At 34.6% G+C, this 16,698-nt stretch overlaps 1 protein-coding gene across 2 annotated transcripts in view; it reads left to right on the top strand.

The window, feature by feature from the left end:
• LOC130012814 (serine-rich adhesin for platelets-like) overlaps window positions 1–16,698 on the top strand; it is a 42,717-nt gene that overhangs the window by 19,003 nt on the left and 7,016 nt on the right. Inside the window, exons 2-3 of one of the 2 annotated variants that reach the window (XM_056100754.1) lie at window positions 7,598–7,695; window positions 8,131–16,660. In XM_056100754.1, the coding sequence (XP_055956729.1) occupies window positions 7,598–7,695; window positions 8,131–16,660 (8,628 nt within the window). The remainder of the gene's footprint in view (window positions 1–7,597; window positions 7,696–8,130; window positions 16,661–16,698) is intronic. The other variant, XM_056100755.1, reaches the window with a different exon arrangement.

Raw genomic sequence — 16,698 nt, 5'->3', positions numbered from 1 at the left:
ATAAAATAATTTTAAGATTTCAAATGGTTTTAAGAAGGCCTATAGAGAAGAGAGAAGCAAAAAATGTTTAAGTATGAAATAGTCTTTGCTGGCAGAATTTGTTTCTTTCCACTGATAATGACCCTTAAGCACAAGTGCATATTGAAATAAAAATGTACCATATGTCGGTCCCCAAATGACCTAGTTTGTGTTGAGTGGACATTAAAACCCATTTCTCTCTGTGCAGAATTTGTATCACTGATACCTCAATATGCTACTAATGATCCCCACCTAGAGGGCAATTGATAGAAAAAAATTTGTATTCTTTTCACTTCTGTGGTTATGCTTCTGCCTACATCACTTTGAATTTCCATTGTACTTGAGATCTTGAATTTTCTATCATTCATGTGACTATACCCGTCACTCCCATGATAATAACAGAGTCTTTGAAAACGGGTACACTTATTTCATGCTCTCGCCATAGAGGGGAAATGGGACAATATTGAGAAAGAGGGTTTAACATCCACTTGACACAAACTAGGTCATTTTGGGACTAAGATGGTTCAATTTTATTTCAATAAATCACTTGTGTGTAGGGGTATTCATCAGTGGGAGGAAACCGGAGGACCTGGAGAAAACCCACAAGGTGGGATGGGTGACCCTACTCCTTGTCACATACAAGCTAGGAGTCGAAACCACACCACTTGACTCAATGACGGACCTTACTATCTTGCAGCCATTCGTTAAACCATTTAGTCACTTAACCCCAGGACAATATAAAATGTTTGAAATAGAACCTTGTCTGAAATCCCTCTCAATATATTTACAGTAAACAGGTGGCATAATTGAGGGATGCTACTCTACTAGTATTTGGGTTTTGATCACCAGTACCACACATATTGTAATATAGTCTATCCCTGTACCTTTGAAAACTTATACAAGGGCATACAATTTTGATGACCAATTCTTCTTGTTAAATCTGTTAATAAGAGTTTTATATTTAATCTGTTATTTCACAAAATGTGAGCTTATTTATCACCTTCAATGTATTATTTGAAAAAAAGAGAACTGAGCAAGGGATGGGTTAAGAAATACATTTTCAGTTTTAAAAAATTTATTTAGCAACAAAGTATGACCGATTTAATCTTGTATACACATATCCTTAACACTTTTGGGGGTGAATTCATAAAAGCAAAAATATTTTCTGTTTAAAAAAACAGATTAATGGAAGAACTAATCCTCTACAAAAGTATCCTTGACACCAACTCTATATCGATAAACTTGTTGTCTTTCATGACTTTTATGGTTCTGTTTTAACACACAAATCAAATCCTAGATTGGAGAATTAAATTCTGTGTGCTGTAATGAAGTACTTGTGTTTGTGTGAGATCAACCGTTACATAGAGGTGATCTGGCTGATTATAGATTATTTATTATCAGCTGCATACAATCTGATTAATTAATATATTATTTACTGATGTAAGAAGATCAAACTGAATTATTTACAGTTAGATCAAAACATAAATCGTTATTTTATTTATCATTTTTATGGATCCATAATTAAAAGATGTATTGTGATGTTTATATCGTATATCAAGGGAAGAAATTTGGGCATAAAGCATGCATCCAATTCGATGAATGTAGGACTGTTCACCTGTCCGGTATCTTGGTTTTCCAAAAAAGTCCCTTCAAACATGCTAACAATCAAATTACCGAAATACAAGTTTAACCTTAATGGAATCTGTTTCTCTCTTGGTCCACCCGTGTAAAAGTTCTCCAAAGGCTTTGCTAATTTTCAGTAAAATCTGACGATTGTTACCTTACCTGGCCTAGCCAGCTGTGGTTTTGAATTTGCTTGGCATGATGTCTATCCTTCAGTTTTAGAGCTAGCATGGAGCTTATGCACGGGGAGCGAGGGGGACTTGACATACCCCTGTCTGTACTTTTGTATAGAACTAGACATTTTTTGTAAATGTTTGCTATCGTTCATTCAATAGTATTCTATCTATATATCAAATGTAAATAAGAGTCATTTAGTACCATGTATACATGATATACTTTTAGAACATTCAAATGTTCAGCCATTAGCCTATATGGTCAGAATATATCCTTAATATATACTTAACTGACACAAGGCCAGGCATTGTTTTTTATTCGTTTTAACAACACAAGGTGTTTAATTAAGTAGAAATACCTTTATATAGCGCTATATAAAACAAGTCCTCACCTGTGATGTACTTGTCTTGTTGGGTGTATTGATCTAGTACTACAAGTACATAATATTATGTCTATATGAACAGACTTCAACCTTCAGCACGAATATTGTGTTTTGGTCTGGTGATTAGAACGTATTTTAAATGACAGCGGTCATAATGACTTGAAGTGAGAATGAGCTGAAATTAGGCTATGTGAGGGAGGTGACTTTTGTAGAATTTGCAGTTATTAAATTATGGATAACATGGTTTGTTACTTGTGTTACAATTAATTTGAAAGACTTGGATAAATATAATTTATGAGGTGGGTTAATTCATAGGACATTTGAATCACAATAAGATATCAACTATTGGTGTTATTTCTTCTTTAATAGAGAATTCCCTATCAACTGTTTAAAGGCCTTGACTATTACTTGGAGATTATCTGTATTATTAATTATATAAGAAAGTTGGACAACCAGTCTACCATTGCTTGTGACACAAGATTTTGGATTAACTGATCTTTTTTATGGGATTATGTATTTAGGTTGACATGTGCAGGGTTATTTTTATTAAAGATTTCTAATAGATCATACAGGTGCATTTGAAATGATAGTGAAATATGATACCTCTATTAATATGAGCTCTTATTGTGTGTGTGTTTGGGTTTCTAACTATTCATGGATCATTTTAGCATAGGACACACTTTTACAAAACAAAATATGTAATATATAACTAGCCAATGTAGCTGTTTGTGTTTTATAGTTTAAAGCATGATATAGGACAGTTCATATCAGTTGTCAAGATGTTTGAATGAATATTTATTTATTCAAGGCCTACTTGCATATCTGTTGAATAGTGTGACAAGTGATCACAATATAACAACAGTTAAAATACTACATTGAGATGATCAATGATATTTTCGAAAGGGATGCAGTGAGGTAGTGCTCTGCTTTTGCTATCAGAGGATTGTTATTTTAAAACTGAATGATGTAGTTTGGAATCATTTCAAATATTTCCGCTGTTTCGAATCTCTTGAGATTGATAGTAGTTAGCCAAAACATCTGAGATGTTCTATTCCGGCTTACCATATTATTTTCGTATTTGATGTGAATGATATTTGGATATAAACGACTGTATTCTAAAGACATTGTTGGAAAATATAATTCTTTGATTTTTCCAAAATCTGGAAATGATTACTGTGGTTGTGCTAGTTTACCACATAGCCAAGATTTGGTTAGAAAGGATTGGTATAGGGTGAGTTAATATATCAGTTATCTATTATTGACTATCACCTATCATTTATTATTTTGATCATACCTATCTATGACTCTTCTAAGAAAATGTATGTAACTGTAATGGTTCTTTGCAAGGCCAAAGCTCTTTTGTTCTTAAAACTAGTTTGCTATGGCAAATGTATAAAAATCTAATAGTCCTTTTAAAATTGTCTGTGACGCATGAGCTCTTAATTTGTTAAAACTAGTAGCCAACCTAAATATTATCTTAGTCAAGAGAAGAAACCTATCAACATCCAATCTGCTTGTAATTTATGTGGATTGTTGAGATAGTGCAATGAAGAAGGCAAATAGCTATGCCCCAACCTTTCACTGGATAACTTAGATGGCATGTGTTTTGTTTTCTGGCAACCCATCTTTAGTTTTATTAATTATACTTAAACTTATATTAATAGAAGCCTACAGTGCCCACCTATATAGCAACGTGTTGGTGTTCTGGGAACCGTTTAACATGGGATATTCTTAATAACATAATATTTCCTTATTCATATTTTTCTGCATTTGATCAAATTTAGTATTAGAAGAATACAAACATGTTAATATATATGATCAATAGGTCTATAATTAAAATATGTTTTAAGCAAGGAAAGGATGGTTACCATATATCTCTAGGTGGGAACATTTCTGCTCCATTGACTATACTTTCAATCAATAGAATTGTTTTGTTTAGCTTGCATCCTATGGAAACAGTTCCCAACAGTGTTCAGATAACTCACTGAATCATTATGAATGATAATTTTCTGACATGCCACTTTGATGTTTGAATGTGATCTTTGATAATTTCTCCTTACACTAATGGAACATTACTTGGATTCTCTCATATTGGGTATAAAATTTTACAGATTATTTTATGCTTTCATTAGTTTATGGTTTACATTTGATGTGAATTTATTACATATATATATTTGTTTTGTCACAAGGATCCACAGTGGCTCAGTGAGTAAGTCTTTGGCTTGCTAACTTGTAGGTTCTTGGATTGTTTTATCCTTGTCGTAGCTGAGAAACTTTCTTAGGATTTTCCAAAGTGATTTCCCCTTGTCAATGTTACAGGACCAGGATGTCGCAAGGAAGAGTGCCTAGTCGTTTGGATAGTTAACCAGCGGCTGCCAGGCAGGATACGCCCACATTTTCGAGAGATGGATAGAGAACAAGCTAAAAAGAAAGTGATTTTTCCTACAATCAAGGGCCATAATTCAGGAAATTACAATTCCATATGCGCAAATATCGAAAGGAACCAAGATCTTTGGGTTTTTAACTTACAATTCAATTTTCAACAAAATAGGATAAAAATTGAGACCTCTATAGGGTCCACAACCTTGATATACCATATTTTTACGCTATTTGAGAACGAACGGAGGCCATTTTGTCTGTCAGTTTTGGGCCGATTTTCACGAAATTCGAACTCAGCTGTCCTTAGGGTGTAAGGGTGATATAATAATACGTTGTTTTAAATTGGATAAAAATTATGACCTCTATAGGGTCGACAAGCTAAAAACGTGATTTTTTGTACAATCTAGGGCCATAATTCAGGAAGTTACATTCTGATATGCGCGAATATCGAAAGGAAAAGAGATCTTTGGGTTATAAGCATACATTTCAAGTTTAAACCAAATCGGATAAAAATTGTGACCTCTACAGTTTTCACAAGCTAAAAATGTGATTTTTCGTACAATCAGGGGCCATAATCCATGAAGTTACAATCTGAAACATGCCAATATCGAAAGGAACCGAGATCTTAGGGTGATAAACCTATATTTCAAGTTTCATTGAAAGCGGATAAAAATTGTGACCTGTAGACTGTTCACAAACAATTGTGGACGGACGCGGACGGACGGACAGGGGCAACGACAATATACATCCATATGAAAATGTGGGCGCATAAAAAACCCATCAACCTGTGTACTCTTTGGAATGCATGTAAAAGAACCCTTTAAAGTTAAAATTCGAACTAAGATAAAATTCCATTAATAACACACTGCATGGTGAATGCCAATCTTCATTTATCTGGATGGAGCAGAAAAGTATCACGTTAAACTCTTTATTTCATTTCATTTTGTACATACATGTGTGGATATTTCAATTTGCAGTTATTGTTAGGTCATGTTAAACTTTTATCCATTCAATATAATATAGTATATTGACAAAACGATCAGCTTACAGTAAATAATAGATTTTATGGATGTGTTTAACAGAAAAATGTATTTTATAATTAGTTATTGATTTCATCTACAATATACTATGTCTTGAGTTGAGTCTTATAACTTCACTGGTACTTAAAACAATTGAAAATATCACATTGTCATTAAAGTTACATGAAGTTTTACTTTTAACTTTCCATTAATTACATGGTCATTTGTTTTATAAATTAATGAAGCATTTCTAGGTTAGTTGGTCTTAACTGAAAATAATTATGTTATTAAAAGATAAGAAAGGTTAAGTTAGGGTATAGCTTTCTCACAAATATACCCTTTCAACTTGTGATCAAAATGGGAAAAAGATCTTTATTTAAAGATGCCTGCCCTCAGAATCTGTTGTACTACGTCTCTCACTTTTTCCATATCTGGTCACAATCATGTTTGTCAACATATACATTAAGAACTCCCTAATGGAATCAGGTCAGACAATCTACGTTTGCAACCTGTGACATTGATCCAGTAGGCAGTCCTAATCGCCAGGCTGAAAATTAGTGACACCCTTACATTTTTGTCCTGTGCGCACTCAATGAATGTTTTTCAGGGAGTCCAGTGGGTGTCATACTTTTATTGGAAATAACCACTCGATAAATACTTTTGTGGGAATGTATCTTTAAAGTAACAATAAAAATTTCTCACGGCTTAATTCACGCTAATATTATTAATGCTAATGTTAGGTAATATTTAATTAAGAAAACGAAATCAAAATATTAATGCTAGATAATCTCCTGGCTTGGATTCAATCGGATTTATAATTATTCACCAACAACAAAATGGCGGCAGGCTTATTACAATGCGAGCAGCATATCTTTGTACATACTAAGCAGAATTGAACTATTTTTGGACCAATATTCATATTAGAGATTTACATTTAACAATGTTGTAGTTTGCAAGGGATTCCTATTATGCAAAATTGACACAATGAAACTTGAATTGCTTGGTATATTTTCTTCAGTATCAATGTAATATGTTATTGGAAAATATAACTATAATCCTTACACTGTATAAAACTGCACAATAGTCTTTTTTTTTTTTGTTAACAAGAAATAGTTTATACAATTATACCAAAGGATTGTATTTTTCAAGTGTACGTTGAAGTAAATTCCTGATACACTGACTACAGCTTCAAATTCCATTCATAGGTTCCAAAAAAAATTCAACAAAAATAAATTCTATTAAAAAGAAAATTCTGACGTTCCATAAATAAATCAGATTGCAATATTTGATTGGCTAGATTAATCAATGAATAATTAAAAAGAAAATGCTGACTTGTCATAATTAAAAGGGAAATAAAATCAGATCTCAGTGTTTTAAGACTAGGTAGTCACTCACTGACTGAACACAATTAGATTAATCAATGAATTATTAATACGAGATTTGCTTGGAAACAGATCATTTTCATGCCAAAAAATTACAAGGATCAGAGATAAGTTTGTGGGTTATTGTATATCACAATGCTATTAACTATTTGAAGTACTAGAATATGAACTGTAAAATAATAAACTTCATAGTATATATGTCCATGAATAGTTCATTGTTGAGAGCTGAATACAGATATAATAAACGGTGTTATTACATACCATAGATATATAGATATATACATGTGATTAATGACATTATCCCTACACTTTAGTCTATGGATTATTGAATTATATATTGGTTTTAGTTCACTGTAAACTCAGTGTTAGCTCTAATAGTTTGTGTTTTATGGTCACCATTTTCCAGTTTAACATGTTAGTAGAAAGAAATTTTAAACAGGCTTATTCTATTTCAAAATGACTATTCTATTTTAAAGAGAATGCTAGAAATTTTTCAAATGGAATAAATATTAGATAATTCCTAAAAATTAACAGGTTTGTTATAATATGTTCATTGGCTGCAATCCATAAATGTGTATTAAGAAATTTCAGTGATTTACTTTTTCTTCTGTGTTTTTCAGTGGTTCAAGCCGTCGTCAGAGGAAAAGAGCACAGCGCCACCAGAAAGATGTAAAATCTGACGATACAGATGAATTTTCAGATGACTCTCTTGCCTCAGGTAATTGTTTTATAAAATTGCTGTAATATTTAGATAAAACCTTAGTAGTTCTTGCTAGGTAATAGAAAATAAATACATTGGAAATTTCAGTCCAATCACTTTATTAAGAGCAAGTTATGAATGTTGGATTTGTATACAAGATTTAGCATAAATAGTATTGATTATCAAGTACCATTGCTATGATAATAAACAAAGTATTGATTATCCATTTTAATGTTAAATTATTAAATGTCAGAAGTGTCTTAATATCATGGCCATCAGTTTGGCTTGTTAGGTAAATAAATGTCTAAATAATAATTTATAAAACATTTGAAGCCCGAAAGAAGACAGAAATGCAACAGGCAGATTTAGCTTTTGCATCATCCATCTTTAAATGTATATGGTCTAAATTAGTTGACAATTGTGTTACGGTAACCCTTATTCTTTTTTTTTCAGGTTCGAATTCCAAACCTTCCTCCAGACCAGGATCTGGCAAACGGCGAAAACGAACCCGCAATTCAACTGAAGGAGCTAACAGGAAAGGTGACGCCAGTACTGATGAATATGCTCATTCTGGAAATAGCAGTTTTTCAGATGATTCATTGACTTTTTCTGAAGATAGACGTGGATCACATACAATTGATCTTCCAGAAACCAACCTATCATCGGCCGTCGAAATAGCTCACATAAATGAATCTCTTGATCAACTGAATTCAGCATTACACAAGTTGCCAGGTTCAACAGATCCAATGGATGATAGCATGACACAAACAGAAGGGGGAAGTATCCAAATGGGTATGTCTCCTGTCAGTATTTGGAGTTCAGGAGATTCTGGAATTCAGCCTTTATCAGGAACTGAGATGTCATCATGTGGTATACAAACTGTGATCAGTGAAGAAAATTCAATAAAATCTCCAAAAAGACGTGCTTGGAACCTTTCGATTTCGAATCCAGATGTTTGGAAAAACAATCCTTTGACGCCCTTAACTCAAACAGATGAAGTTATTGAGCTGACAACCAATGATTCACCAATAATGGTTGATTACTCATCAGAAGGTCAAAGTACAAATAATGAAATAAAATTTCCATCATTGACAACCACATCCAACAGCAAACTGGAAACAGTACAGCCATCAGCTGTAGAATATGACCCAGATGGAAAAATTAAATATCTAGTGACGATAAATGAAGATGAAACAAAAATACTGTATAATGTAGAGAAGACAGAATATAGAACCTACTCATTAGGTGAAGAAAACAGAGAAAGACAGGGAGCTCAGACGATTCCAGACAGTATTAAAATCAACCTCACAGAGACTAAAACAGTTCAGAAGAATGATAATTATGAAACTGTTCAGAGGGAGAAAATATTGTATCAGGGTGAGAATGCTGCTAATTCAGATGCTATTGTCTCCTCTCGGCTTTATCAAGAAGCAAGATCTTTCCAGCTTGAGCAAGAATCTTCAAATGGTATTGTTAGTCGAGAGCATTCCATAGATCGGCAATCTGTTGATTCGGACCATAAATCATTCATAAAATCAAATGATAAACATTCTAAGGAATCTTTGCAACCTGTAACCGTTCTTCATGAAACGACAATAAAGGATATGCCTACAAATGAATTAGATCCACAAAATCTTTCCAATGATCTAAAAGAAAGTGATAGTCACATGGGAATATTGGAGGAGTATGATGATAATTCATCTTTACAATCTACCACAATCAACAAATGTGCTGAAGGTAGCAGTAGTACTACAGACACCACAGCTTCAACGACTAGCTCTTCAACTTCTTTTGCCGAAGAAAAATCTAATGCCTCCGGGAATATTATGGGAAATGTTGCAGTAGATTTCATAGCAAATGGTCATAGGACATTGCTTTTACCAGTAACTTCTTCTTACTTACAGGCAGAGCAAGAAACTAACTTGGCAAATAATCAAGATGAATCCAATGAAGAGCCTGACAAAAATGTTCAAACATCAGGATTAATGACACAACATATAAATAAGACAGACACAACCTTACAAAGAAACTTTGACCTGTGTCAGCTTGCTATTGAAATAAAATCAAGCCCAGAAGAATCTGTCTTCAAACGTGCACATGGAATAGACAACGAGCAGATAACTGCGATAGATGAAGAATTCTACTCATCACCTTCTTTTGAATATGAAAGTAGTTCATCCAAGTCTATTGGAGAAGCAGGAACAAATACCGCTGAAGGGCACTCATCTGAAAATGAAAATAAGGGAAAATCCAAACATTTTAGGCAAAGAGATGATGAAACAGATGAAACATCTTCAGTTAACTCTAGCCTTTCAAAAGAGCTAATATTTTCAGAAGTAACAACTCAAGATAGACAGGAAGTAACTGCCGTTTCCATTAACAGTGATTCAGAAGATCAAGATGAAACAGATTTTGATGATGGTTACTCCTCGATTAATACATCAGGGCAGAGGTCAGGCTCCATGATTTATCATCCAGATATAGGACAATTCTTAGTTGCGTCTGCAAATGCAATGGCGGAAGACTCATGGACTATTACTTATCCTCAAGAGAGTAAGCATTCTAATGAACAAAGCAATACGACCAAAACACAAAAATCAGCAATACATCAAGATGATAGAAGGGACTCTGATAATAATATTATAACCCAGCCTCTTAATATTTCACCAGATGCTGTCACAATCCAATCAGGTCATGAGCCACCCAGCAAAGACGCAAATGTCCATTCTGTATCTTATGTTGAAGAACATACAAATAATACAGTTGTAGGACTTCAGCAAAGAAAATACCATGATCAAGATGTTATTGCCTCACAAACTAATGAATGGAATAAAGATTCATTTTCCAACAAAACAGATGTTGAGAAGGCACAAAGCAAAGATCTAAATGTCCATTCTGAATCCTTTGTTGAAGCCCACACAGATAATACAGTTGAAGGATATCAAAAAACAAATTACCATGTTGAGATGACAAACAGTGACCAAGATAAGACAGACAAATACTTGATTACACAGCAGTCTTCATCCAGTGCATCTGGCAGTGGTTATTATCGTGAAAATGCTGAAGTAGAAGGGGCAAACAATTTAGTCACCGAAAGAAAATTACAATACAAGATAGCTTTGAAATTTACTGACACTAACATTGACCAAAGTAGTGAAAGAGCTTCTGTATCAATGTACCATGACCAACCGGATATTCTGAGTGAAGGAAATGCACCTAATATTGACTGTAATCAAATAATAGATGATGATCACACCATTCAAACTAACCAACTGCCCTCTAAGAAGGATTCAAATCTAATCTCAAAACAAGCTAAGATTGTTTATGGTAATGAACAGAGTGTTGAAGAAGCCAGTTTTGTGAATGAAACAATGGAAGAGTATATGCATACTGTCAACAGTACTGAAAGTCAAATACCATCAGATGTTCATGCTCATGAATATGATACCTCCCATATACATGTTGAACCAGTCAATGCTGACATTAATGTAGAGTCTACTAATGATGAACCGTACATGCAAATCTCTAGATCAGCAACAAATACAGATAGTCAGTGCTCAGATGTTGAAGTAGAAAACAGCTTTATGATAAATAGAAGAAGTCTTATTCAGTCTGAACGTAAACCAAGTTTGGTATTTGACTCTACAACAGATATTACACAAAATCAAAGGAAGAACTCCAGAACTTATCTTTCATCCACTGCAGTAACACATCCTTCACTGGCTGTTAATACAGATGTTGATGAAGAAGAAACAATCAGTGGGCACAGTATTAAGACTACCCATTATACTTTCATTAATCCTGGAAAACAGACATCATCTTTTGTATCTTCTGTGGATGTTGAAGAAGGAAACAAGTCGAAAAATGAAACAGATATTCCAGATATTGGTTCTACTGAATTACATTCTCCACAAGAAGCTTTGAAGATGACACAAACATTTTTGAACTCTGGATCAGTTTTAAGTAAACATAAGGAAATGTCAAGTTTGATCGCTCAACATAATTCATCAGACCTTTTTTCGAAACTACAAACTTCACATATTTCAAAAGCCTTTACCAATTCATACCAAAAAGATGAATTAGAAAGTAACACCAACCGTCCAGTAAGCACAGCAACCATATTAATCCCAGGACAAGATGAAAACCATTTTAGTGCCACACAAAATGTATTGGCAGTTGGTCAAGCATTTCTGAATATGGATGAAAAAAATAAAATGAAGACAAATCAAACTGATATCTTACTAAATGAGATGGAACATGGGTCACAGTTTTCTTATACGCATAAACCTGTTTTCGAAAATCAAAAGATAATAGAATTTTTCCCTCCAGTGGTGAACAAAGTTCAGGAAGCAGAAGTTAAATGTGTTGAAAGTACCTCTTCATCAATATTCGCCAAAGACAGCATTTTGTTTGAGCTTGATCCAAAGAATCTTCAAAGTGGCAGGAATCATCATACCGAGTCTGATCAATCAGGTACAGAGCTGGAAGATTCTGGATTCCATACTCTTACAACTACTGACAGCAGCTTATCTCCTGATTCTGAAGAACACAGATCACCAAGACGAACACCATCCTACCGATTGCCATTTAACGAGGAAAGCAATTCGAGAAATAGTACTGTAACAACTATCCATGAAATTAAGGAAGAGAAAATTAATTTTACTCATCCTGAAGAACAATCTCTAAATTTTAGATCGGATGTATACTCTGAATATTCTTACAAGACAAAAGAGAAACAATTAATTTCAAATAACCAAATTTCCACTACAGTAAAGTCAGTTACCGAGAATGATGATACCAGATTGCTGTATGAAGACTCTCAGGAAAGTCACAGAGAAACAGATGCACAGTCCACCCAAGAATACCAGTCTCATCAATATGTTGACAGTGTTAGTACCACTATTCAGGAGAAACAACATAGACAGTTTAGTGAAAATACATATTCACAATCTTTGAGAAATAGTGAAAGTAATAATCTGCATTCCAGTGATGAAATATATTTGACACCAGAAGAACACAATCGAAGTGGTAGTAGCTCTTCATCATTTAAAACACCACAAGAATCACCAAGACAGAATCATTATTCTCACATTACTGTATCTAATACTGAGTTTCGGGGACCAACTTATTCAGAAAGTTTACCTATAACATCATCAAAATTTCGTAGTTCCAATGACAAAGACGTTTCTGAAAATGTTGATAATTTGAAATGGGAACTTGCCCGAAGAATAGCTAAACTGCAAAGTAGAGTACGCAGTTTGAGTGATTCTGCAATTAGTTCCGATTTCACTGATCAAGAAGCATCCATAAATCTTAGGAACACCTTCAACAGACAGTCCTCAAGATCATCTGGCCGTGGCTCTGGATTGATGAATACGCAATCGGTTGAACAATCCCTGCAAGAAATCAGTACATTTTTTGTTAATATGCCACCACACAGCTCTTCCTTATTATATACAGGCTTCTGCAGTGATATACCAAATAAATTAGCTAATGTTGTAATGGGTGACCATTCCTTAACTTCAAGTCCATCTACTAACAACTTGGCTTCCTTATTGAACACACATTCTTTTTCAAGATTACAAGGACGAAAATGGAGATCTTTTGGGGAACTCTCTGAATTATCAGGAGCAGAAGTGCTTAGATTATTTAAAGAGGATTTTGAGGCATCCCAAAATCGAATTTCGTTGTCTCATCATGATAAAAACGTTCCCATTCCCGTCACTGATTTGGATGCTGACTCAGATGTAGAAGAAAATTTGTACCAGTTCACTGAAGAAGAAAGGTATATTTCATGGACAGATGTTCAATATAGTGTGACTGAAGATTCTAGTCTTGATAATGTTGATTCTTCAAGTAAAAGAGAACAAATAAATGAACAAAAAATTAAAGTACCGTTAGATGAATCTCCTGAAAATCTTGATTTTTATTTGGGTAACATAGCTAATATCCAGGATGAATCAAGTGATGTGAACCATGCAAAGAGAAGATCTTTAGATAGAGGAGTCAACTGTTTGCCCGAAGATTTATTTGATGAAAGTAAACGCTATCTTCGACAGAAATCTCCATCCATGTCTGAGCTAGAGAATAGCGAACCTGTTGTAAAAGATTTTGAGAAAGCACATTCAACAGGATGTGTTGATATGCTTGATAGTCCTGTAAACTCCTCTGCTTCTTCTAATGATAGCATAACTTTTGTTTTTGTTGGAAATTCAGAAGAAAAAACAGACAGAACACACTCTAACCCAAATGTATCCCGGCCATCATCCAATACTTCCTCTGGTAGAAGGGGAAAGTCTGAAGGTCAACTTGCATTAATATGTCCAAACATAAAGGAGAAGGTGTTATTTCCAAAGCGTATGCAAAAGGCTGATCTGTCTATAGGAAATAGGGCTGTATCTACCAATAATTTATCTGAACGTCTTTCTGAAGAATTGAGAAGATCATATTCAACAAGTTTACTTGATGTAGTGACTGTAGAAGAACCTGACATTGAACCATTCCCTCCTTCTGGTAATGGTGAAGAAAGCATTGACGGTAGAACATCAGAAATAGTAACTGTGAAATCAAACAATATACAAGCAAGCCAAGCTGTTACTAAAAAACAAATCTTAAGGACTTTTAGTAGTCAATTTGGTCCATCTTGTGTATCTTCTACTGGCCAGGTACATTCAGAAACAACTGGCAAAGTTCCAAAGCATACAACATGTTACATTAAATCAACAGGAATGGAAACTAAGAGAGATGATAATGTTAGTATTTCAGATATTAGACAACAAACAACATTTTCTAACCAGAAAGCTCCAAAGGTTACCCTTGTTAATAGTGCTACTCAGATTGATGATCATCCCAGCGAAAATATCTCTTCACACATCTGCCAAGAATGGCAGAGTTACCAAGATGATATTTTTTCTGTTGATCTGTCGGATGAATCTGGTTTCCTGACTGATCTCAACTCAGTTCCATCCTCTGCACGGGACACACCTCAGTCCTGTCAGTCAAGCATAAGACATTTTTCAGGAAATACACAAGAGGATATGTTTACAGCATTTGGAAGTTTAAGGGGAACGGTAACCACACTTGTGAGTAGCTATACTCAAACAGAAAAAGAGAGCAGAGATATTGGTCAAGGAGTAAACTTAAATCATTCAAACTCAGAAACCCAGACTACTCCTCCTTTATCCCCTGAACTCAGGAGGAGACATTCTTCACGTACAACCGAAGTCCAGACAGAAAGGGATAATTTGAACCAAAACACACAAGAAGGTCCGTCAAACACTATGATATTGGCCGAGATTGTTGATTTAAAGAAAGAACACAATAAAATGATGGAGTTGTTGGGAAGATCACGGGATAGACCATCAAGACTGGAAATCTTAAATTCTTTGAAATCCCCGACATCTGATTCATCTGGCAGTATTTCCCCAATAACAGTTATAGATAAATTATCATCTTCAACTCGAGGACTATCGCCAAGCCATACAACAGCTTTGAGTTCCAATTTAATTGATGATGAATCACAAACTGAAATTAGACTGAATGATTCAATTGATAGGTTACATACACATGGAAGAAGTTATGCTTTACTAGATTCTAGTAGAAATGATAATAATTCCCAGAGAAGCTTTAACTCCTATTCTGAGTCACATAGTACCATTAACTCTTATTCTGAGTTAGCAAGTACTCGGAATCAGAGAGATGAAATTGGATGTTTGGATTATTCGGATACATTTGAAGATCAAAGTGGATCATCCAGCAGTAGATCTCAAGGTAGAAATTCAAATGATTCACTTGTTTATGTTCCAATTGGAACAGGTAACAGACGATATTTTGTAACAACTGCTATTGAAGCTGCAGACTCCTTAGAAAATCTTGAAGATTTTTCCCAGACGAAAGTAAAATATAATGCAGAAAAAAGCCAGTCTGGAGACAAGACTGCGGATACAGGATGCTTACAAGATCATCTGGATATGCTTCAACAAGAGCGAGTGGAAATAATAGATTTACTAAACCTAAACTATTTACCAGCCAGTTTAACTGTAGAACTTCTTGAAGCTAAATTGAATCACTGTATTGGCCAAACGGATGCTTTACTGCAATCTCTAGAAGACACCTGGAATGATGAAGAAATATTATCTAGACCAGTTCCTCCAGTTCAAAAGATCACAGAAATATCAAAAGAATACATTAATAAGTATCGTTCCGAACTTAGACAATCAAAGAGGGACTACACAGTGTTCAAGGAAGAGATGGAGAGGAAAGCATCAAAAGGAAGGGGAAGGAGAAAGTCAAGAACAAGTGATTTAATTAGGATGACTCGTAAATCCCAAATCGATGCTTTTAAATTGGAGAGAATGCGTGAACAACAATTGTATGAGAGAACGAGAAGTGCAAGCCCATTAATAACACCTCCTGCCTCACCAGCAAGGACACCTTCAACATTTGAACCCAGCTATCTCACCCCTAAACAGAGGATAGGTCATCTAGTCAGTTTACGAAAAAATATAGTTGAGTCATCAGAAGATGAAATGAGTGAACTACGACATGGTTCTTATTCGCCACATTATGCCGACAGATCTTACAGTCCTGATTATTATGCAACATACAGTCCCTCTCGAAGATCCTCTAGTTTAGGTTACAGTCAATCACACCATAGTCCCCAACCACCTTTTTCGATGTATAGTCCAGATGTAAGTTTAACACTGAATCTGTCGAACTCTCCACCACCTGGTCTAAGGACGTCTTCTAGAGATAGATCATCTGTTACTAATAGGTCTGAACATGGCAACAGAAGTCAGGATACATCAGCCTATATAAGTTTACCCTATCACCAGTACATGACCGAGGGTCTTGATCCATCAAGGCTGCTTCAGGAGTCTGCTGATGTCAGAAATCGTAATCTCCTTGAAATATCTAGAGCACATTCCTCACTGCAACAGACAAAGAGTCATTACACAACTTCATCTCCACTTCGAACAGCTAGGTTAGTTCTTTAAAATTTATATTTATTGAATTAAATCA

Source organism: Patella vulgata, chromosome 5 (assembly GCF_932274485.2).
Source record: "Patella vulgata chromosome 5, xgPatVulg1.2, whole genome shotgun sequence".
NCBI classification, from domain to species: Eukaryota; Metazoa; Mollusca; class Gastropoda; family Patellidae; genus Patella; species Patella vulgata.
This window is presented reverse-complemented; position numbering and strand designations above follow the sequence as displayed.